General features: G+C 42.8%; 2 protein-coding genes across 3 annotated transcripts in view; one reads left to right on the forward strand and one right to left on the reverse strand.

Moving 5' to 3' along the window:
• Positions 1-23952, reverse strand: BDH1 (3-hydroxybutyrate dehydrogenase 1). Of its 2 annotated transcripts, none has more exons than XM_089675636.1 (7): positions 23797-23952; positions 19410-19515; positions 12689-12758; positions 12499-12606; positions 9148-9283; positions 8130-8282; positions 1-1198 (listed from the first exon to the last, which is right to left on the reverse strand). In XM_089675636.1, the coding sequence occupies exons 2-7, from the start codon at positions 19481-19483 to the stop codon at positions 729-731; spliced, it is 1011 nt and encodes a 336-aa protein (XP_089531762.1). In that variant the 5' UTR covers positions 19484-19515; positions 23797-23952; the 3' UTR covers positions 1-728. The 2 variants fall into 2 exon arrangements, with proteins under 2 accessions (XP_089531762.1, XP_089531763.1); XM_089675637.1 differs by having other exon boundaries at positions 23802-23824.
• Positions 23804-25056, forward strand: part of LOC149463384 (D-beta-hydroxybutyrate dehydrogenase, mitochondrial-like) — a 43417-nt gene continuing 42164 nt past the window's right edge. Inside the window, exon 1 of the mRNA XM_089675635.1 lies at positions 23804-24175. Coding sequence (XP_089531761.1) covers positions 23960-24175 — 216 coding nt within the window. The 5' untranslated portion in view covers positions 23804-23959. The remainder of the gene's footprint in view (positions 24176-25056) is intronic.

Below are 25056 nucleotides of genomic sequence, written 5' to 3' on the forward strand. Positions count from 1 at the left end.
TCTGCTTACAAATAATTTTACTATAACATTCAGCTATGCTACAGAACAGGTATAATATTACTTATGCATATGTTTAAACATTATTATGTAGTTCTAAAATTATATAAAATGCATCAAAGAATGTAGTAAGGTTTGTAGAAGCAACATGAAGCCAAGTATTGAGTTTAAAGAGCAGCTGTTACGACTCCATCAGAATTACTTGGTAATTTTATTGTAAAAATTTGACATAAAAGGCAAAATGACCATGTTTCCCTGAGCAGGAAAGACTGTGCAACTCAGTATGCATTTCATCAATATTCTGCAGTCACACATCGAAGAATGAGGTAGGTGTTCCCATAGCAGGCGATTAATTTAGCATCATACGTCAGCACTTAGGAAAAAAAAACATGACAAAAACTAATGTTTTTTTTATTGCTTTTAGCATCATATACGTGGTTTGGTAACTTGAAGCTCTTCACAGTCTTCTTTAAAGTCAGTCATTAATACATCCCTTATAATGAGAGAGTGAAAACAGTTACAGATGTCTTAAAAACAGGAAACATCCCTGTCTTGTCTACATGTTATAAGCTACACACAGACACAATAGGAAGACGTTGTCTTCCCATGACCAAAGGCACAGGATAAAGAGACAGAACATTCTAAGTGCTGGCAACAATATGAAATGAGGTAAGAAATTCTGGCGACAAAATCAAATTTGATTAGAAACTACCTAAACCTAATTATCATCCCTAATGAATATAAATTCTATCAGATATAGCACCAGGCAGGTGGGTCATGACCTGCATTCTAAGCCACCAGTAATAATCCATCGGGTGGTAGCGAGTGTAAGGAGTCGTAGCACTTAGAGCATGGGTGATAACGTCAATGACAGGCGACGTATCCGTTGAGCCACTATTACAATATGTGTGCATTCTGGCGATCTTCTCATCAAAGTATTTTCTCCCATAATCATTCTTCACAATTTCAGGTAAATCAGCCCACATCTTATCAGCAATAGCTTTGATCTTTTCTGGACTGTACAGGCTTGTGGCTGCAATGAAATTTCCAGGTTCAACCACACTGACTTTCACTCCCATTGGGTGCATCTCATAGCGCAGGCAATCAGAAAACGCTTCTACCCCAAACTTGGTGATACAATAGGGGGAACGAGCTGGATTTGCCATGCGTCCCAACATGCTGCTAACATTCACCACACGACCTGAAAAGAGAGATATCAAGGAAGATTATAATAAATGCATGGGCATAAGTCAGGTATTATAAGCAAACATGTTAGACTTGGTCATCATAGCTATAAAGTAGTTTAACTGCACTAATATTTTCAACTCTGTCTTATCTATGCAGCAGATGGCTATGACAGCACTTAACCTCCCTGGCGGTATGATTATTTCAGATTTTTGGTGCTGAAAGCGGTACCATTATTTTGCATGGAAATATGTAGTTTTTTTATTGTAGGCTGTAATATTTAGGAATAACTCACTGAAATCTGTCTGAACAAGAGTCTATTAAACATCCCGGGTATGATAAAATTTGAAACACAAAATCATAAATTATAATTTAATAAATAATCATAAAAAATAATAATATAATAATAATACATTTAATTCAATAATATAATCAAACCAAAACACTGAAATTTGAAATATAGCGCCAACTTTGCACATCGCTGAGCAAAGTCACAAAATTGTTTTCAGTGTCTGATGACGAATTTCTCCACGAATCATTATCACTCAATTCTGCAAGTGGTTCTCATTTACTATCGCTGTTCTCTAGCTGGTCTAAAACCACTTTTGACCTAAAGGGACACTTTTTGGATGCCATGGACGTTTCTCAGTTTCCAGGCAGAAAGAACATTCAAAATGCAGACAGGGGACAGGACAGAGCACTAGGGACAAAATGTATGTGAAATGGGTTGAAACAGCAATGTTTTACTAAGTAAAATCGTTTTAAAAAAAAAAGAAATTTTTTTTAAATTTTCAAATTTCCCGCCGTCGGCGGTGCCCGTACGTCCCGACATCACAGGGACCGGAATACAGGAGCCGGATGCCGGCATCAGCCAGAGGAGATGGCCGGGGACGCTGCAGGGGACACATCGCGGGAGCGAAGGACAAGGTAAGTGCTGCAGGGACTCCCTATGCAGCGCCGCATGGTAAGCCCGAGTGTAGCTCGGGGTTACCGCTTTTGGTACTGACATTTTACCCCGAGCTACACTCGGGAATACCGTTAGGGAGGTTAAAGGATAAGTTCACTCTTTGGTAAAAAAAAAATAATAAATGCACATTTTTTTGCAGGTATCAACAGCTAAGACTGTCGGGACTTGTAGTTTCTCATTCACAGAGGACTGTGAATGAGTGACGTGGCCGGCCAGGCGGAGCCCTGCACGGCCACTTTTTTTTAAATTGACAGCCTTGTCAAAGCGGGGGATTGGCGGGGAGCAGGGGTCAGTGCTTTCATAACATGTTACACCCTGAATACGCGTGTAACATATTATGTAAGGTGAACTTATTCTTTAAAATAATGGCAGTACACTTTTGGGATTTCCTAAAACTGGAGAGTGCAAAATCTGGTGCACCTGTGCATGGTAGCGAATCAGCTTCTAACTTCAGCTTTGACAAAAAATAAAAAAATAAAAAAAGAATTGGAACGGATTGGTTTCTATGCACAGCTGCACCAGATTTTTGTGATGTCCAGTTTTAGTAAATCAACCCCAGTGTCTGCTTTTTGTGTAGAATGCATATAAAGATGATAAACATTATCTGACCACCTAGCTGAAGATTAAAGGGACCTATCTCATAGCCGCTCTGTAACCTGTTTGACAATTATGTATTTTGCTAAAAAAATTTGTTTTACACATATGCATAGTCCAGAACAACAGAAAACAGTGTTTCCATGTACAGTATTGGCACATACACTATATTGGCAAAAGTATTAAAACACCACTCCAAATCATTAGAATCAGGTGTTCCAATCACCTCCATGACCACAGGTGTATAAAATCAAGCATCTAGGCAAAAGTTTGTGAAAGAATGGGTTCCTCTCAGGAGCTCAGTGAATTCAAACTTGGTACCATGATAGGTTGCCACCTGTGAAATAAGTCCATCCATGAAATTTCCTTACTAATGTCTGCAGAGTCAATAGCTAAAGACCTCCAAACTTCACGTGGCCTTCAGATTAGCACAACAGTATGTAGAGAGCTTCATGGAATGGGTTTCCATGGCCGAGCAGTTGCATCCAAGCCTTACATCACCAAGTGCAATGCAAAGTGTCTGGGTTTGCCTGACTGCATTGTGCCAAGTGTAAAGTTTGGTGGAGGGGGGATTATGGTGTGGGGTTGTTTTTCAGGGGTTGGGCTTGGCCCCTTAGTTCCAGTGAAGGGAACTCTTAAGATGTCAGCATATCAAGACGTTTTGGACAATTTCATGCTGCCAACCTTGTGGGAACAATTTAGGGATGGCCCCTTCCTGTTCCAACATGACTGCGTACCAGTGCACAAAGCAAGGTCAATAAAGACATGGATGAACGAGTTTGTGCAGGCCAGTCAAGTTCCTCCATCCCAAAGCCCTGACCTCAACCTGATAGAACACCTTTGGGATGAATTAGAGCGGAGACTGCGAGCCAGGCCTTCTTGTCTGATATCAGAGCCTGACCTCACAAATGCGCTTCTAGAAGGATGGTCATTCCCATAGACTCTCCTAAACCTTGTGGACAGCCTTCCCAGGAGAGCTGAAGCTGTTACAGCTGCAAAGGGTGGGCCAACTCAATATTGAACCCTAAGACTGGGATTCCATTAAAATTCATGTGCATGTAAAGGCAGGCGTCGTAATACTTTTGGCAATATAGTGTATATAAACGCACTCTCCCCACCTCCCACAACGCAGCACTTTCTGCCTAAATGGACAAGCATCCCCCCTGAGCACTATGACATTATGTTTTTGTCTTCCCTTATGCAAATACTTTCAGAAAGCTGGTTTTTGCATGAGCTTGTCAGAAAACTGGGTCACCAGATGAGCGTACATGAGGTGTGATGCAAATGTAAGAGCAAGCACCTGCGATAAAGCTGTACTGTTACTTTATCACTTTGTTCTAACACTGTCTTCTAAATACAGAATTGCTTTAATGGTGTACTGCATACCCCAGCCCAGTGCGACCTCAGTGTTGAAAACAATGTTTCTCCTAGAAGCTACTCTGCTTCCTTACACATAGCAGGCTTAATGCATCAAGGTGTTCTAATTAAAACTGGAGTCAGCACCCCAAAGCCAAACATCCTGCCCTAAATCTCTTAGTATCATTGGTGACTGTAGAATCATGAGGGAAGACAACCTGCAAAAAAAAGCTTCAGATTTATTGATTCTCCGCAAAAGGCACAATGTCAGTACAGTAGTTAACGTATTTCAGCCTTGACGGCCTTATTCATAGAACAAAATGGTTATGAAAAAGGCAGACAAGGCTGAAACACGTTAACAACTGCTGTACTGCATTGTTCCTTTTTGTGGAGAATCAATAAATCATAGGATTTTATATAAGATTTTATAAGAGCATGTACAGAGTTGCGGATTGTCTTCCCTCACAATTGTACCTGCAGCTGTGCGACTGCTCATCATGCGCCCCTCAGCTCAGAAGGATTTCTACGTATTACTGGGTTGTGTGTAGCAGTTTAATTCTACTATATGGGCTGTGGGTAGAATACAATAGACAGCATTGCTTATTAGTTCATCTGTGCTGTATATTCTGGATGAAGGTTAAATTGTCTTCGCTCAATGAAAACAAATCTATCAGTGTATGGCAAGCTAAAAAAGGGGATTCATTGAGGACACTAAGGGCTCGTTCACACTTGGCTGTTTTACCAACGCTTGCCAAACGCCCCTATAGCGTTTGGCAAGCGTTGGTCCCGCGTTTGCAGAGCGTTTTTTGACGCTCCGCAAACGCCACATGCACAGTTTAGCGGCAGTTGCTAGGTGTTTGCCGAGCATTAAAAACGCCCCACAAACGCCTATAATGCAATTTGAATGGTGTTACCGCTCCGCAAACGCTCCGCAACCACGGCGCAACCGAACCGCAAACGCTGGCCGGGAGCTGCACCATAGACTAGAATAGGAGGCTTCAACGCCTCCTGACTCGAGCAGAGGCGTCCGTTTTGCCGCGACGCAACACGAAGCAACGCAAATGCTCCCGTTAGAACAGCACCATGTGCTGTAATGTGCAGAATTGGCAGAGGCGTTTGGGAAGCGGTAAAAACGCTTCCCAAACGCCTCTCTGCCGCCTGCACACAACGCTAGTGTGAACGTAGCCTTACTGTGATGAAAGAAAACATATTTTCCTCAGTTTGAAGAGATATTCCCTTACTTAGGGGCAATTGCATTAAAAACACATAAAACAAAATTAGAAAAAAAACTAAGATTTTAACCCTTCCTACTCTATTCAAAAGAATTCAAAACATACAATATCTCATAGAAGTGAGTACACCCCTCACATTTTTGTAAATATTTTATTCTATCTTTTCATGTGACAACACTGAAGAAATCACACTTTGCTACAAAGTAAAGTAGTGAGTGTACATTGCATAGCGGTGTAAATTTGCTGTCCCCTTAAAATAACTCAACACAACCATTAACCCCTAGACGCCAAGCGCACGCAAATATGTGGCCTCTCGGCCTCTGGGCCTTGGCGCCCAGCAGACGCATATTTGCGTACCATTTGAATATACATATGTGCTGAGAGCGCGCGCCCTGCGCGCTCCCAGCACGTGTCCGTTACTCACGGAAAGGTCCCAATCTCCCCTTGCGATTGGGAACTTTTCCGATCAGGTGACCGCCGTGACAGTGAATTACGGTGGTCACATGACCCTAAAACCCCACCCCGCCTCCCAGCTTCTGAAACTCTTAAAGGGCAGGGAGGCGCTAAACCGCTGGCAACAAAGGTGAGTACACCCCTAAGTGAAAATGTCCAAATTGGGCCCAAAGTGTCAAAATTTTATGTGGCCATCATTATTTCTCTTCCACTCCTCCATGATGACATCACAGAGCTGGTGGATGTTAGAGACCTTGCGCTCTTCCACCTTCTATTTGAGGATGCCCCACAGATGCTCAAAAGGGTTTAGGTCTGGAGACATGATTGGGCAGTCCATCACCTTTACGCTCAGCTTCTTTAGCAAGGCAGTGGTCGACTTGGAGGTGTGTTTGGGGTCTTTATCATGTTGGAATACTGCCCTGCGGCCCAGTCTCCGAAGGGAGGGGATCATGCTCTGCTTCAGTATGTTACAGTACATGTTGGCATTCATGGTTCCCTTAATGAACTGTAGCTCCTCAGTGCTGGCAGCACTCATGCAGCCCCAGACCATGACACTCCCACCACCATGCTTGACTGTAGGCAAGACACACTTGTCTTTGTACTCCTCACCTGGTTGTTGCCACACACGCCTGACACCATCTGAACCAAATAAGTTTATCTTGGTCTCATCAGACCACAGGATATGGTTCCAGTAATCCATGTCCTTAGTCTGCTTGTCTTCAGCAAGCTGTTTGCAGGCTTTTTTGTGCATTGTCTTTAGAAGGGGCTTTCTTCTGGGATGACAGCCATGCAAACCAATTTGATGCAGTGTGCAGCGTATGGTCTGAGCACTGACAGGCTGATCCCTCACCCCTCCAATCTCTGCAGCAATGCTGGCAGTACTCACATGTCTATTTCTCAAAGACAACCTCTGGATATGATGCTGAGCACGTGCACTCAACTTCTTTGGTCGACCATGGCAAGGCCTGTTCAGAGTGGAGCCTGTCCTGTTAAACCACTGTAGGTTCTTGGCCACCGTGCTGCAGCTCAGTTTCAGGGTCTCAGCAATATTCTTATAGCCTAGGCCAACTTTATGTAGAGCAACAATTCTTTTTTTCAGATTTTCAGAGAGTTCTTTGCCATGAGGTGCCATGTTGAACTTCCAGTGACCAGTAAGAGAGTGAGAGCGATAACACCAAATTTAACACATCTGTTTCCCATTCATACCTGAGACCTTGTAATACTAAGGAGTCACATGACACCAAGGAGGGAAAATGGCTAACTGGGCCCAATTTGGACATTTTCATGTAGGGGTGTACTCACTTTTGTTGCCAGCAGTTTAGACATTAATGGCTGTGTGTTGCGTTATCTTGAGGGGACAGCAAATATACACTGTTATACAAGCTGTACACTCACTACTTTACATTTTAGCAAAGTGTCATTTCTTCAGTGTTGTCACATGAAAAGATATAATAAAATATTTACAAAAATGTGAGCGGTGTACTCACTTCTGTGAGATAGATACTGTAATTACAAAAACGTTTGGGCTTTAGATACACTTTCATACCATGAGCTGAAATGATAATGTGTCTTCTTAAGAGGTCATACCTACTTTAATGTCAATTTAAATATGTAAGTTTAATTCCAGGCAAATATTTAAATACACAGATAACAATACATATAATTAGAGAGTGAAGGAGCAGCAGCAGACTGATGAGGTCATCTCTCTGATCACTGCTCTCACTTCCTATTTGCTTGTCGTTGTCAATACTATAGCATTCAGTACACCTGATTAGGCTCATAGCACTGCTAGTCCCTTAAGCAATCTGTCGCTGTTGTACAGGGGATCACAGGAGGATGATATTGGGATATATTCAGGTGCTTACAATAGTTGCATTTGGAAATTACTTTGAATAATATGTTAAGAAATACATAGCTGTATAAATTTGGGTCTTTCAGATTTGCCTGGAGTACAACTTAAGTAAATGCACCGCTTGTCTTCCCCCAACCTCCTATCCTTTAATTAAAATGTTTTTTTTTATTCTGGGATCAGGTAACTTTTTGTGATGGGTACCCACTCCAACTCCTGCTGTAACCTCCTGGGACACTTCACGCATCCCAAGAATTTGCAGGACCAGTGCCTTGCGCATGCACAGTGGGGAGCCATCTTTGACAGCTCAGAAGGTCATAGTTAGCTTCTATATCTGTACCCCGGCAAAGAATAGGCTCCAAGGAAGACCGTGCTGGACTCGATGGGCTGGTTAGTGTCTTTTTCCTAAAAGCCAGCAGCTACAGTATTTGTAACTGCTGACTTATTTCTTAAAAAGTCCAGTAAAGATCTTCTTTAAGGTCTTATAGTCTCCTACCTTTAGCTCTGCGGATGAGAGGGAGACATGCCTTGGTAACTCTAACGGTGCCCCAAAGGTTCACTTCAGCTACTTCTTTATAAGTGTCCATACTGGTGAATTCCACTTCTCCAAATGTTGATATTCCAGCATTGTTAACTACGCCCCATAAACCTAGACAAGAGCAAAAATAATGTTACATTCACAACAATTGTGTTTGAGATTATCAATGTCAGAACCACCGTACAAGCCAAAAAAAAATCCTTAATATGCGAAATGCAATGTAAACTAAAGTTTTCAAAAATGGAAATCCAAGCAAATTGGTCTTTTTTGTTATGTTGTGCTATGTGGCCGGGTTTCCAGTGAGAGACCAGTTACACAATCCCTTTAAAGGATATAATGAATACTGGGAGCTATAAGAAAGGTTATTAGTGCATACACACTGTACACTGCTAGTTAAATAAAGATTAAAGTAAAACTGAAAGCAAAACTTTTTTTTTCAGTTTTGGATAGAGTGGAAAAGGATTAGAACAGATGTCAGTTTTTGTTGCGGTCTGTAACCGTCTCTCTTTTTGTCCTGTTTACCATTATCATTGACAGTAAAAGAAAATCCCAAATTTTGGGTTGTCCCTAGAAAAGTAATAGAGAGGAAATCTTCCAATGGGAAAACTAGTTCTGGTGACCCGAGGGTCCCCCAAGGAATTTCCTTAATTTGCAGGGATTTCCTCTCACTTCCTGTTTGTTTATAGGACAGGACGTAAAGGGAATTCTCCGCAATGGGACACAGATGGCAAAAAAAAAATCTTACAGGAGTTATAGCCCTGACTTACTCTATACAAAATGAAAAAAAAAGTTTTGCCCATAGTTCTACTTTAATGCCTCTTTCACATGAGCACTGTCAGGCGGCATAACCAGGCAGTTGAGACTCCTTTTAAACTTGCCTCATCTGCCCGTCAAAGCATATAAATAAAAAAGAGTGGCATTTATTATTTTAAAAAAAACAGAAACTGGAAGCCCAAGAATATGGAAACACATTTACCTTTGTCTTTCACATTTTCTTTAATAATTTCCACAGCCCTGTCTATCTCTTCCTGTTTTACCACATTCAGCTGAACTGTCTTCATTCTATCACTCTTCATATTGTCGAGTTCTTTCACACCAGCGTCTCCCTTGTCCTGCAGTTGGAAAGTAGTTAGTATATATTTTCATATGCTGCAACAAAATACCATGTGCACAGACAAATACATTAAAATGTCATTAAAGCCAGACTATGCAAAATTCTCATGACATGCTATATAACAGGTGCATTCTTTTTTAAATATACTTGGTTGGTCCCGCTTTCAGCTGTCCCTCCCATCTTCTCTGTGTCCCCAATTAAAGTATTAGACCAACTGGTGTCCTCTACTGAGCATGCTCTCATTTTTGTTCCCTTCTAAGCTCTTTATTTTCTCTATTTTCTCATCTGTGCAGCCCATATGACTACAGAGCCACACATGTGGGTGTATACACAGTGGTAAAATAACACTCCCCTCCCTCCCTCCTTATCCACGTCCTCCTATTGCTAAACACTATGGGAGTGGGATACAGTATGCTATTTGATTACATTCACTAAGAAACTTACAAAAAAGCTTAGTATTTAGAAATCAGTATAAAAATTGTCAAATGCTAATGCCTGTAAAATAAAAAAAAGAGCATTGGATGTAGATGCTGTCTAAAAATGAAATCTAATGTCAATCACCTTTGACTCTGCCTACACCATATTAATGCATAAAAACACGTATTTGATGTTCAATAAAGATTTATAGGGAGCTATAAAACAACAGCAATTTGATATTAATCATTTAATTTGAATTGCTCTTCTGAAACAGGTTTATTTTAGTCATGTGACTGGCACAGCACCAATCAGGGCTGTGCAGATACCGACTCATAGGGGTTTATTTACTAAAGCTGAAGAGTGCAAAATCAGGCTCACTTCTGCATAGAAACCAGTCAGCTGCACAACCATTTACATTTGCTTACCTCAATCAGTCCAGGTTTGGAAAAGCCTAATGTCAATGGAAACAATTCTATTTCCACTCAGTCACCCATAGATCATTCACAGGCCTGGATTGGCCCATTATCAAAATATAGAAAAAAACTGAATGGGCACAGATGTCAAGTTCTGCTCTGATTCAACAGATTGGATTGGACACGGCCCGTTTGACAGGACACTAAAAAAGTTTCAAATAGTGCCTCTGCTGGAGAGATTTACCTTCTACTTTCTTATGCCAGTGACCATGGGCAGGACGTGGAGGGAAATCTCCCTTCCAGGGATGCAAACAGCATTTAAGATCCTACAGGGTTCTAATCCTTTTGAGCAATATAAGTCGGAAATTACAAAATACCAACAATAACATAAGCCTGCAAATATATATATGACAAAAACATAGCCAAGAATCTGATAATGCTTGTAAATGCCGAAGGGTCATAAGAGAACCAAATAATGTCTGCTCAAAAGGAGAAGTATGTCCAAAGCTCTTTTGGCCTTACTTCTCCTGTGGGTTACAGGAGTGCACTTAGTTCTGCACTCCTGTGACCCAGATTCAGTCAACAATTGGCTAAAATCTGACGTTGGCTAACGTCACAGAGCCAGTATTGGCTCTGCAGGGATCTCGACAATTTTTTACTCATGAATACGAGATGATCAACATGTGACCCAGCCTGCCAATGTATGCCTGTCTTTTTCTATCACAAGCAAAAGCTACAATAGGAGACCTGAAGTCCTTCTGCCTATTGATAAAACACAAGTAAAAGCCAAAACTCTTACTCTAAAGTAGAAAATGGTGCAGGTGGCACAGACAGACCTAAAATATCTGTTTTGTTAATGTGGCACACACCACTCATGCTAGTTTCTAGTGCCATAAGAAAATACTTAATTAAAATAAATAGCATGTTACACTTACCTCCTCTGTGCAAAAGTATTGCACAGAGTGGTCCCCTACCTTCTGTTCTTGAGTTACCCACTGGCACTCTCCACTCCTTCTTCCTACAGGTGTCCCCTCAGCAAATCATGTGCTGAGAGTACACGAGTGCGGACGCAATCTGGAGCTGGGCTGTGCGAGTCCATAGACACACAGCACAGCTCAGCCATGCCCCCTGATCCCTCCGCACAGGATTTGACTGACAGCAGCAGCTCTCAAGAGTCTCCTGTGGGACTAGGAATAGGGAGCAGTGCTGGAGACAGGACAGCTCTTGAATGAGAGAGGAGTCAGGTAAGCATTTAGGGATGGGGGGGGGGGCACAACATGTAGTGTCACATTTTTTTACCTTAAAGTGGTTGTAAAACCTTATATATACACCTAGTGAAGTGACTGGCCTCAGGTGATACACAGAGATTAAACAAATATTCCTACATAAGTTAAACCTGTTTATTTGCAGCCAACTATTCTCTACATTTCTTCAAAGTCTAGAATTTTTACAGCATGTCTGAGCTGTCAGGAAATAGGGGGCAGGGAACTGAATTTTCACTCTGCAGAACTCAGTGAGAAGAGCTCTGAGAGCTGATTGGAGGGAAGGGATACCTTTTTTCAGACAGCATACAGTACCAGAGCTGAGGCTGTCAATCACAGGCTGTGTACTGGAGCTCCCTTCCCTGTCACCTTTTTTCTGTTGGTGTCAGAATAGTTTGTCAAAGTGATTAATGCAGATAGCAGAGGAACTAGACAGCAGAGAGAAATTACATTCTTACTAAGATTCCAAGTACACCAATTTTAGTAAATATCCCCCTTGGTGCTCTGGACTGAGACAAGTACACAATATAGATGGATATGCTTTGTTCATATTTTATGTCAGAGGTTTACAACCACTTTAATGTGGGGAATGCAGTAAGGTAAAAAAAAAACAATTAGACTTTAGGACCACTTTGGATCCCTACAAAGTGTTTCAAGTTCCCCATTATGCAGGCCATACATGGGTCGAATTCCAAATGATTTTTTGTCCAAAAATCGAAAACGTCATTCGCTTGATAATCCGATGGTGCCATAAATGATTTCGAAAATCGTCCGACCAAGTCATAAAATTCACCCCATAGAACAGACGAAACTTCTGTTCCTTCCAGGTCACAGCTCATGCGCATATTCTTTTCGGAAAAACGATCGTACGATTTGACCATCATTGAGTTTAAAATCGGTTGTTTTTCACGAATTTTCCAACATGCCCGATCACCGAAAAGGGGACAAACCACGAAAATCATCCGGTGCCATTGACCCACTAACAGAGGGAAAATCAGCCGATTTCGGACGAAAAATTTGTCAAATTTCGACACATGTATGGCCAGCATTACTTTGACAGGAAACAGATGTGTCTTTTTAAAATGCTACTGAAAGTGCTAAAGGAGGATTTAACCTCATACCTTGAGCAGGCAACCAGCAAATACCGAGAATCCTTTATCATGTAGATGCTTAGCTATTGAAAATCCAAATCCCGAGTCACATCCTGTGATGAGCACAGCTTTATTGCCCTGCAATACAAAAGTTTAGACTTACAGTATGAGCGAGTAACAAGTACACACAGTGCATACTTAAGTACCAAATATGACATACCCCCTCTGTGTGACTTGCATAGGAGCGACTTGCAGCTAAGGTAGTAGCAGAAGACAGCCTCTGCAGAAGTCTAAATTGAAAAAATGTTGTTACACAATATTGCCATTTATGTCACGTTATTTTATTTATATATAGGTATCTTTATAAATCAAAAAAATCATTCTAGAAATTAAAAAAATAAATAAAGAAATTAGACAAGCATGCAGAGTGTTGTGTACAGTATGTACATATAACTAGTAAATAATACTGCAAATACAGTAACAGTAATACAATCATATAATTCACTGATCTGAAAAAGGCAATAGACAAAGCAAACATTTTCCAGAGAATGTCAGACAGACAAATATCTGCCATCACATGGGCGATGAAAGGCTAAAAAATATGCTGGGAGTAAAATGTGGGGCATTTTCCTGCAGCTGGTGTCAGCAGGTGCCACATACAGCCTGCCATACAAGTGAATGGCTATATGCAGCCGTACTGATAGAACCATCGCCGTTTATCCATGCATGTGCGTACTACGTAGTTCCTGATCACAGATGTTTGCATTCAGGGAATACATCATATGCACATATGCAGGGAAATGCTGAAGAACAAAAGCTTCAGTGTTTACACTGCCATTCACTTATTTGGCAGGTTGTATACAATACCTACGGCTCTCTGGGTGCAGGAAAGCACCTGGAATTTTATGCCCAGCATATTTTCAGTATCTTAATGTCTGTGTGCATGAGGTTGAGTACAATTCATGAAACATTATGTCAAAACAATCAGTTCTTTGTAATGAGAAAAGAGAGCAAACAGGAGGCGCAAACCCCTAGTGCATTACCCAAGGTTTATTAAAGGTAAAGAGGATGGAAACATACTCACAAACATGGCATACATGTAAAGCTCAGAAGAGTGGTAGACATGGCCATAACAGTGGCGGGGTGTTCGACTGTCAGTGTGGTTGGCTTGCTGATGCATTTCGGGGGCGCTTTGAGGAAAGAAACTCATCTATGAAACGCATCAGTAAGCTGACCATACTACTTTATTTAATCCTCTGGATATGTTCTGGGATTGTAATCTATGTTTATCCTATTCTAGCATTAAAAAACCCTCAATATTCTTTCCAAGAAAAAAAAAAAAGACAAACTTAGAAGTAGCATTGTATAAAAATATTGTTTTTTTTCCCCCCACACGGTAGTGTTGCCTTCTCAAAAGCACAGAGTGAGGAACTGCATGGTTGATGTAAATAAAATCTCAAAAGAACTGTATCTGCTTGGTTACCCATTACCTGTTTCTTGGCTGTTCCTGTACTGAGGGTTGCCAGGTAAAGTGGACTTTGATTCATAAAATGTGTTTTACCATAGACATCAACAAGGATTCAGAGGGATGTCAGATCAGGGTTTTTAATCATTGTCATTTTTGTACTTTACAGTCACAGAATCTTTTCCCCATGCTGCACTGAATAATCCAACAATGGCTGCGATGAGTTTTGTATATCCCCATCCTCTGGCATATAAAGTTGGGGTGCAGAGCAACCACTTCAGAAAACTCAGCATGTACTAGTTATTAATGTAGACTGCTCTCTACCACAGCTGTGTGATGGGGAAGAGCGATTCCCACCTATAATAATATGACAGATTTAAAGTGGTATTAAACTCACTTTTTAAAAAAAATTGTTGACAGGTAGGGCTTTTAAATGCTTCCACTGCCTGTCAGCTGTAATTTATACTGAGCTGCGCATGCGCAGCTCAACGTGCTTTAACGACACCCAATCTATGCCATGATGATGTGACTTTATGCGCATGTGCAACAGTGATGTCATCTAGGCATAGCCATTCAAACAAATAAAGAGAACCCAGAAGAAAGACCAGGTGATAGATGGAAGCGCCTGGGACCTGTGGGATGTGGTGAATACTAGTACATTATTATTATTATTATTATTATTATACAGTATTTATAAAGCGCCAATAGTTCGCTCAGCGCTGTACATTATAAAGGGGGACAGAACATGTGACAGAACAATACCAATACAATGCAAAACATGAGGGTATCGAGGGCCCTGCTCTTTCAAGCTTACAATCTAGCATTAACATGCAAGGGTATGATTTAAAAAAAAAAAAAAATTCACACAAAGTTTACTACCACTTTAAGCTCTGATGTGACGCCTAAAGAGCCGATTCACCTTTACCAAAAAACTGCCAAAGCAAGTAAGCGGTGCCTGTAGATAAAATCAAACTGTGCAGCTTATTAAATAAATGATGCCCGTACTAAAGGGGTAAACCGTTTACGTACCTACTTTTGCCAAGACACTCCCCGCTGATTCAAACCCCCTCTCTCCTTTGTGTCGCAGTAGCTGAGCTCAACAATGCTGCAACAGAGGGGATAACAGACCACACATGTGCAGGGATTTGAGAGCATGCTCCTGTGATGGTGGAGGTAAGCAGTGTTGACGGGGAGTGTCTTAGCAATGTTCTAGCAAGGCAAAAAGACAAAGCTCTGTGCTCCACTAATTGTAATGCAATACAAAGACGTATGGCCCCTCCCATATGTGCTGACGTCACGCCGCTGAGTCCATGCGGGGCTGGCGGCCATATTTGTAAGTCCTGCAGCAAAAGGTTTTTTTTACTCCACGTGGATTTTATGTTCTGTTTGAATTGATAAAGTCATTAAACTACTACACTATGTATTCTATCATGGCCTACTTGTGGTGAATTCATAGGGCTTACTTCAAGCTCCTATCCATTTGTGAAAGGGATCTGAAGAGTCCTTGTTGACTGGAGATTTCTGTGGAGCTGCACATTCTTTATTTTCTGGGAAGTGCATAATGGTGGAGGAGTTGCACTGAAGATCGCCACATTTTTTGGATGCACGATAATTGTGAAACACTTAAAGCGAAGAACATCTGATTTATTATCTTTGTCTTTGGACTTTCTATAAATTATTATATAATTGCACTGGCACTTTTTTCACTATAGTGGTGTATTGATATTCATTTTTATTTTTTATTTATTGATTACTGCATTTGGTGATTATTTATTATCTTGTAGGATGCAGTAATATGCACTACGTAATTTGTTTGAGCACTATTGCAGTTATATGAATTTTGTACACTGTTTTTTTTCACGGCTGCACTTTTATGTTTGTATTTATTTATTTTGGTTAATTTACTTTTCAGTGCTAGCAGCTTTTCACCTCTAAGCACTCACTGCTCCTTTAGTTTTTGGGTTTAAATGTAATGCAATGCCGGTCACACTGCATTACATTCTTTCCCGGCCATGCTGGCAGAGGAAACAATCAATGGGAACCCAGAAGTGATGTCATACATGTCACTTCCAGGACAAGAACAAGATGTCCACTCTCCTCCATACCCTCTACAAAGCGGCATGCGCTGTGCTGGTACAGAGCCAGCAGATGGGCAGGAGAAGCCTGGATACATAACAGGGGGCATTTTACTGGCATATGAAAGCAAATATGCGGCTGCTGCCTGAATGCTTCCATCTGAAAAGTAAGCCCTGCAACCTCTGCAGGATCCCTAGGGTTCCATGGAACCCTGATCTAAGAGAACACAATGCCACACAACTGCATTCCACCCCATGTCAACTGAAAACCAGCTGAAACTGGAACTGAAATACTGATGTAGACCAGGGTTCGCAACCTTTGCCAAATTAACATGGAACTTCAAACAGACACGCTCTTCATTGCATTGCATATCTTTCCTGCAATAAAATACACTTACCTTCCTGGAGTGAGTCAGACTATTGAAATTAAGGTATTTTTGCCTTTAGTTCGCTTTAAGGGGTTGATTAATAAATGTTTTCACACAAGATTTACACAACTGTCACCTAAGATTTTCACATATTTTTCTATTTGGATTAAAGAATATGTAAACCCAACATTTCAGATTCCTGATATGTAACTACTACAAGATTTACTTGTATGAAAAGTATCCTATTCTCTTTGTATTGTTTACTCTGTGTGAAATGTCTGATGTTACTGCCAGTCCCTCTGCTTTCCTATAAAAACTGACCACACTAGGCATGAAAACAAAGCATGGTCAGTTTTCTAGCTGTGCTGGGAACACAGCCTGCTCTCTGCCAATGATCAAACTTGTCAACACCCCTTCATTTGATTGGCTGCTATGACCAGCTTTACAGAGAACCCCCCCCCCCTTTCCCAACAGAATACACTGATCAGCCATTGGCTGCAGCGCTTGACTGAATGCTGGTTTTCCAGCACAACCGTTCAACAGAAGCTGGTCTAACAATTGTCTTCTATTGAACAGCGACAGCTACACACAGATCAAAATTTGGCTGGTTTCTGCTGAACTATGCCAATTTCGATATCTGAGAGAGCAGCTTTAGCCAGAGCAACCATTAGGGCTTGTTTACACTTGTGACCATTATTGCCGCCTTCTGCAAAATGATCCACTTTTCAGGGACATTTGAGAGTCAGCTGGGAGGCAAGTGTCACCTCCCAGACACCTGTTTAACCCTAGAAACCCATTACACTGGAATGGGTTGTGTTTAGTAGAGGTATTGTCCACCAAACATGAACTGGGGTATAATTTCTGCCATTTGGCCACGTTAACTTAGGGATAGGCAGTTGAGAAATGGTAAAACTGTAGCTCAACTCCCTATTCCCTGCCCCCCCCCTTACCCAGATGCTCCTTCAAGATAAGGCTTTGAAGGGTGCTGCTTTGCCTCCTGATACAGGGAGGTGTCCTCAGTGCAGGTGTGGCAGCCAATGTCAATGCAACAGGCATTGCCTAGAAATGTGATCTTATGCTACCAAGCAACTAAATCACTTGTTAGCAATGTCATGTAAAGCACTCAAGACGTTAGCAATCTCCTGTACAGCACACCGATGTTAGCAATGTCACGTACAGCGTACCAATGTTGGCAATAGAAGGAACAGCACACCGATGTTAGCAATGTCCCGTACAGCACACCGATGTTAGCAATGTCCCGTACAGCACACCAATGTTAGCAATGTCCCATACAGCACACCAATGTTAGCAATGTCCTGTACAGCACACCGTACAGAGCCCTCTCTGTTGGCACGCGAGCCAAGTCGCCCCAGCAGCCAAGCATTGGATAACAGCGCACATAGGGGCCAATGTGAATGCTCGGAAAGGAATAGCGGCACCAGGCGATGACATCACGAGCCACGACTAATTAGCTGCGACTCCTCCGAGATTTCGCATGGCCAGACAGTGCGCTGGCAAGGATATATATATATTTTACTGGCTGTGAGTTTTAATACATTGTAATACATTTTATTAACACAAGACTTTAGCTTGTGCTGGTGGTCAGTGGGACTTTGCCCCTTTGTGCTGGTGGTTAGTGCGACTTTGCCCTCTTGTGCTGGTGGTCAGTGCGACTTTGCCCCCTTGTGCTGATGGTCAGTGGGACTTTGCCCCCTTGTGCTGGTGGTCAGTGGGACTTTGCCCCCTTGTGCTGGTGGTCAGAGGGACTTTGCCCCCTTGTGCTGGTGGTCAGTGGAACTTTTCCCCTTGTGCTGGTGGTCAGTGGGACTTTGCCCCCTTGTGCTGGTGGTCAGTGGAACTTTGCCCCCTTGTGCTGGTGGTCAGTGGGATTTTGCCCCCTTGTGCTGGTGGTCAGTGGGACTTTGCCCCCTTGTGCTGGTGGTCAGTGTGACTTTGCCCTCTTGTGCTGGTGGTCAGTGCGACTTTGCCCCCTTGTGCTGGTGGTCAGTGCGACTTTGCCCCCTTGTGCTGGTGGTCAGTGCGACTTTGCCCCCTTGTGCTGGTGGTCAGTGAAAGCTCTGTTATTGTGTTTTTCTTTGAAAGACAAAAGATGTTAATGTACGGGTTGTTATTTTCTAAAGTAAAACCTCAGTGTTCAGGTTTAATTGCAGTGTTGGCACTTTGCGATAAATAAGTGGGTTTTGGGTTGCAGTTTGGGCACTTGCTCTGTAAAAGGTTCGCCATCACTGCTCTAATGCGCGTGAGCTATTTGACCACTTATTTGCAGTCACTTCACTGACAACAAATTGTATTTAAATTGTTGCAAATAAGTAACTGCCAACAAGTGCTCCGTAGTATAAGATCACCCATGTAGTTTGGCCCTAAGGTTACTTTCACACTGCTCAGTTTCAGAAACATGGTAAAAATGCGTGTGCTTTTATGCAGCGGTTTTGCCACATTCCCAGTGCATTTTTCACCTGGCATGCCAATTGACAAAAGCACCAAAAACACAACCGCAGGTACGTTTTTGATAGTTTTTTTTGCCAAGGGTGGGTGCATGTTTAATGCTTTTTTGCTGCTGCCGTGTTTTGGATGCATTCCCCATGCATTTCAATAGAGCAGTGCCTTTTTTTTACTGCACCAAACATGCAGCAAGCAGGACTTACAACGCACTGGCAACTGACCAGTGTGAAGAGTTTCACAGAATTTATTGGTCATGCCTTTTTCTTAATGCAAAAACAGAAGAAAAACGGATCAGTGTGAAAGCAGCCTAACAAAAGGTTCACTATAAAGTGTTATTCTGTATGTAATCACATAGAACTTGTTGTTTAATTTGCACAAAGGTTGCTCCGGTCACAACACAAATACATACACTGTGATATAAAATATATGTTGTTTATTTTGTCACTTCTAGCAAGCTATGTAATAAACAAAGTAAAGAAAGTTATGACCGACCATGAAAAAAGCTCTCTAAGTATAACAGGCCCTTGCAATGAAAGCTGTTTCATGGTATATTCTCTATACATAGCATACCTCACATGATTAGCTTGATCCTTCAGTTGTAATGTCCTTGTTGGGAAGCAGAGGCAGGTCCTGGCAGCCAGCATTCTCCTATGTCACTTCCAATTCACCTTGACTTCTACAACAGAACAGAACACGCCTCTGCTTTAGTCATCTGGGAACACTTTCTGTTGTTCTGTTGCAGATAATAAGCAGTCAGGAATTCTTTTGAATATTCTATTTATCAGTCCTCATGCACACAGGAGGATTGGCTATCTCTCCTAGTCAACTTTTCTCACGGCAGTGGTGTTTTGGCAGAAAAAAAAAGCCCGACACGTGTAGCGCATTTAGGAGCGCTTAGCGCCAATTCAATATATTGGCAGGAATATTAATTGATTGTTAACCGTCCAAATTTGGATCTATGTACAGCCGGCTTCAACCTTTTTACTTAGACTATTGTCTAGGCTTCTCTGGACTAAACACCTCCAGGGGAATTTTTTAAGGCTAATAATTCATACCGCTGATCACTTTCATAAAAACATACATACTTGATAACAGGGCTTTTTTTTCAGGTACAGGAACACCACCCTTCCAAATCGACCCATGTGTCCACCTCCTACTCACCTTTGAACACCATTTCTTGGTTCCAGCCCCCATCCGCTTCCCAGTACTGCTCCTTTTAGAGTATTTTGTGGTGGAGTATATTGTGGTGCTAAGTAATTTTATAGAATTTGCTACTGGCAGTACAACAGACCTCCCGTAGCTAGCAACAAAAGATCCACCCCAGGAACAATAGACTCCCAACAGCATGCAACAATAGACCCCCCTCCCTTAACAGTAGATCCACCCATGCAATGACTTACGCCCCAGCAACATAAGACCCACCTCAGCAACAACAGATCCACTTGCAATAGACCTCCCCAGCAACGATAGACCCAATGCCAAAAATAGATCCTCTCCAGCAATAATAGATCCACTCGCAGCAACAGACCTCCCCAGCAATGATAGATCCAATGCCAAAAATAGATCCTCTCCAGCAATAATAGATCCACTCGCAGCAATAGACCTCCCCAGCAACGATAGGCCCAATGCCAAAAATAGATCCTCTCCAGCAACAATAGATCCCCCAGCAGCCAGCATCAATAGACCCTCCAGTACCCCTTGCAATTATATATATATTCAGTGCTGGGGATGCCAGAACTGCGTTCCCGCTGAAAAATAAAGCCCTGCTTGCTAATAATGTCCCTTTGCCAATTGTAAAAAAAAACAGAGTGATTGAAATATTCTGCACAGCAGAGCAGATGGCAGCAGTGTATGTGCTGTTTGGCTTCTGCAAGTCCCAATGTCAGTTAGCAGATAAAGTTGTGTATTTAGTATGTTGATCAAGGAGATCTTTCACCCAGTGATACATACCTTTTCATAAAAAACACAATGAACCAACTCACAAATAAAACCACCTTAGTATTGAGAACAAATCAAAAAAAGGGACATATTTACACATAGCTAAAGATTATCTAAAGCAAAAGTAGGAGAGGTTTCATCTGCTGTTAAGTGTTTTACAAACTTTTCCTTCGATTTTTTTTGGCTCAAAGTCTTCACCGATTTTCGATTTGTGCCTATAACTGGACGAAAAACACACAAACTGTCCAAATGACAGATTTTCAAATGATTTTTCATCTTGTATATGGCCACCATAAGCCTGAAATAAGAAATACCTGCACTCAAATCCCAATAGCTTGTACATGCATTTATCTATCAGGTACTAAAGGGGTGAAGCCACATATTAACACTAGAAATCCCAGAGGAACCTTCTGCACACTGCTAATTACATTTTCAAATGCTACTGTGGACACAATGCCAACCTGGGGCAAGCAGACACAAAGAGGTGGGGAGCTACTAGATTTAGGTCTGGCTACTGACCCTCTACAGAAACAAGATACACCTGTTCTCAAATCACAATAGCTTGTACATGCATCTATCTATCAGGTGCTAAATGAGTGTAACCACATAGTAACACTAGAAATCCCAGAGGAACCCTCTGCACACTGCTATATACATTGCAAAGTTTGATGGAAATGGTATATATAGTGCCTTGAAAAAGTATTCATACCCCTTGAAATTTTCCACATTTTGTCATGTTGCAACTAAATATGTAAATGTATTTTAATGGGATTTTATATGATAGACCAACACAAAATGGCACATAATTGTGAAGTGGAAGGAAAACGATAAATGGTTCTCACATTTTTTGGCAAATAAATATCTGAAAAGTGTGGCGTTTGTATTCAGCCCCTTTTACTCTGATCCCCCTAACTAAAATCTAGTAGAACCAATTGCCTTCAAAAGTCACATAATTAGTACACCTGTGTATAATTTAATCTCAGTATAAATACAGCTGTTCTGTTAAACCCAACAGACAGGTCATGGATAAAGTTGTGGAGAACTTTAAAGCACGGTTAGGCTATAAAAAAAATATCCCAAGCTTTGAACATCCCAGGGAGTACTGTTCAATCCATCATCCAAAAATGGAAAGAGTATGGCACAACTGCAAAGCTACCAAGACATGGCTGTCCACCTAAACTGACAGACCGGGCAGGGAAAGCATTAATCAGAGCAGCAGCCAAGAGGCCCATAGTAACTCTGGAGGAGTTGCAGAGATCCACAGTTCAGGTGGGAGAAGCTGTCCACGGGACAATTATTAGTCATGCACTCCACAAATCTGGCCTTTATGGAAGAGTGGCAAGAAGAAAGCCATTGTTCAAAGAATGCCAAAAGAGATCTCGTTTGCAGTTTGTGAGAAGCCATGTGGGGGACACAGCAAACATGTAGAAGAAGGTGCTCTGGTCAGATGGGACCAAAAGTGAACTTTTTGGTCTAAAAGAAAAACACTATGTGGGGCGGAAAACTAACACTGCACATCACTCAGTAGCACTGTCCTGATCTATGCGACGTAAAGTTGCAGCAACTTTGAAAAGGTTCCTGCACTACTTTGATGCGACTTGGTGCCAGAGAGAGTAAAGTTGGATCAAAGTCGCACTCCAAAGTCACACTGGAAATTGTGAAACTTTGGAGTCGCATAAGTGTGAATGGAGCCTAAGATCAGTGACAGAGTGGTGTGAGGTTGACCAGGCATTTGTCACAAGCTGGTGAAGGCGACACTGCATCCGTCACACCTTGATTGAGATTGGCTCCTCTAGCTATACACCACCCAGATCAGCGTATTTCTGCAACGGGTACGGCTAGGGCTGCTGTTAGAAACCATGGGGCCCCATACAGCCAACCTGACAGCCTCCCCCCCCCCCCCCCCCACACACACAAAAAACAGTTTACTATGCTTCAGCTATGAGTGAACACTGTGAGTTGTCGGTACCAATCACTCATTGTGTTCATTCAGAAAAGGAAGAGGATGGTAAATGTGACATTGTTACCGGACACTTCCCCCGTTCTCCATCCTGAACGTTTATGATTGCAGCTGCGGGTGGGAAGTATAGGTGACAAACCAGCAGCACTGCGGAGGTGGGGGCACACAGAGGGGACTGGGCAGCAGGGGGAGACATATGGTTCACAGGGAGGGTGATGGGCATGGTGGGGGGCAATTACTGCTATGGTATGATTTTCTCTGCAGCAGCTGACAGCTAGCTGGAGGGAGAAGAGAAGAAGCCAGCTTTCAGCTGCTGCAGGGAGCCATACAGGGAATCAGTTACAGTAATTATCCCTCCTGCCATGCCGATCACCCTCTCTGCCCACATCAAATTCACCCAGCTGCCAGGCCCCCCTGCTGGCCTGGGCCCCGTACAGGAGGACTGGTGGTACCCCCTTATCCTGGGTACGTCTAGCAGTTTGCGATCAGCCATAAATCAATGACCGGCTGACACTGGCCATGTGTAATCTCACATGGAGCGCTTCCCTTAGGGACAAATGTGCACCTGTGCATGCAAACTGTTTGCGTCCAAGGGTGCGCACCAATCCGTAACTACAGATAATCGCACAGTATACAATTACACATGGACATTGTCACCCGATCATCGATTCGTACAGGCTTACTGTCTGCGGTGATCAGGACACCCAGAAATCTGGCATATGGTAGTAATCGTCCATGTGAATGAGCCCCAAACCTGATCTACAGGGATGATACATGAAGATGGCTGCTTGCCCAGACAGTAGCAGCGTTTTCATACATCAGCAGATCTGTAACCAGGATTGTCGCTTCACTGAGCTCTGTGAATTATTCTCCCGACCCCCTGTCATCCCGGCACTATTACTAATTCATGAAGGGGCAGAGCCACGTGTCCGGCTGGGCTGCAGAGCTGACAGATCGTGCCGTGTATGGGCACACACCCCGGCCTATCTATACAATGATCACTCCTAGGAGGGATCGGAGACATTAGACGTGTGTTCTACACAGAGGCCGAAGACAAACCTGACCGGTCCCAGTCTTCTCTCTGAGCTGCCCTTGACTCTACAGTGGAGGATGACAGTTTGGGAGGGAGGTGTCACTTTCTCTCGGAAGTGATATACAGTGTCCCCGGCTCCTCCCCTTCTCTATAACAGACCGGCTGGTGGTGTCGGGGAGGATAGGAAGGATGGCGCTCCCTATAGCCAGTCGCAGTACGGTCCTGCTGGTGCTGCTCTCCATCGGACTGACCCTGGCTCTAGGCTTCGTACTCCCGGAGATCCTCAAGCTGATGTTCAGGGTTCTGGGCTTTCCTACAGACCATGCGTCCCATGCCATTGTCCTGGTGTACTTTGTGTTTGTGCTGTGTGTGGCCATGCCATCCATCCCCAGGGGCACACTACCAGTGAGTACTACTCCTTTACTAGGCATTGGATGGGCGATGTGTGCGATCACTGCTCTCTGACCGACATCGGAAGGTGGCACTGGCCTCTGTATCCAAATGTTGGATCCCCAGTACTTCCAGTAAGGGAGATCTCAGGAACAGATGATGTGTAGCAGACTGCATTGAGGAACGGATGGGGGTGTGTTGGCAGAGCTTATGAATGGAAATGTAGGTCTGTTACTGCTCATGGTGGACCTAGAAGGGCTTCCACAAAGGTGCCATTCACCCCAACCTTTACCTTCTCAACAATCTGACCCCATGTGTAACAAATGCCCCTGACATTGGTGATTGGGGGGAAGAGTGTGCCTCTTACAGTGATGGCTGCTGGGAAGAGTGTGCCCCCTATATTGGTGGTCCGTGGGAAAGATGTCCATCTTACTTTGATAGACGGTGGGAAGGATGTTCCCCTTATATTGGTGGCTGGTGGCAAAGATGTTCCCTTTACATTGGTGGCCGGTGGCAAGGATGTTCCTTTTACATTGGTGGCCGGTGGCAAGGATGTTCCTTTTACATTGGTGGCCGGTGGCAAGGATGTTTCTTTTACATTGGTGGCCAGTGGCAAGGATATTCCCCTTATATTGGTGGCTGGTGGCAAAGATGTTTCCTTTACATTGGTGGCCGGTGGCAAGGATGTTCCTTTTACATTGGTGGCCGGTGGCAAGGATGTTTCTTTTACATTGGTGGCCAGTGGCAAGGATATTCCCCTTATATTGGTGGCTGGTGGCAAAGATGTTTCCTTTACATTGGTGGCCGGTGGCAAGGATGTTCCTTTTACATTGGTGGCCGGTGGCAAGGATGTTCCTTTTACATTGGTGGCCGGTGGCAAGGATGTTCCTTATACA

The sequence above is a fragment of the Staurois parvus genome, unplaced genomic scaffold, assembly GCF_062004578.1.
Source record: "Staurois parvus isolate SC_StPar_1 unplaced genomic scaffold, SC_StPar_1.0 ptg000155l, whole genome shotgun sequence".
NCBI classification, from domain to species: Eukaryota; Metazoa; Chordata; class Amphibia; order Anura; family Ranidae; genus Staurois; species Staurois parvus.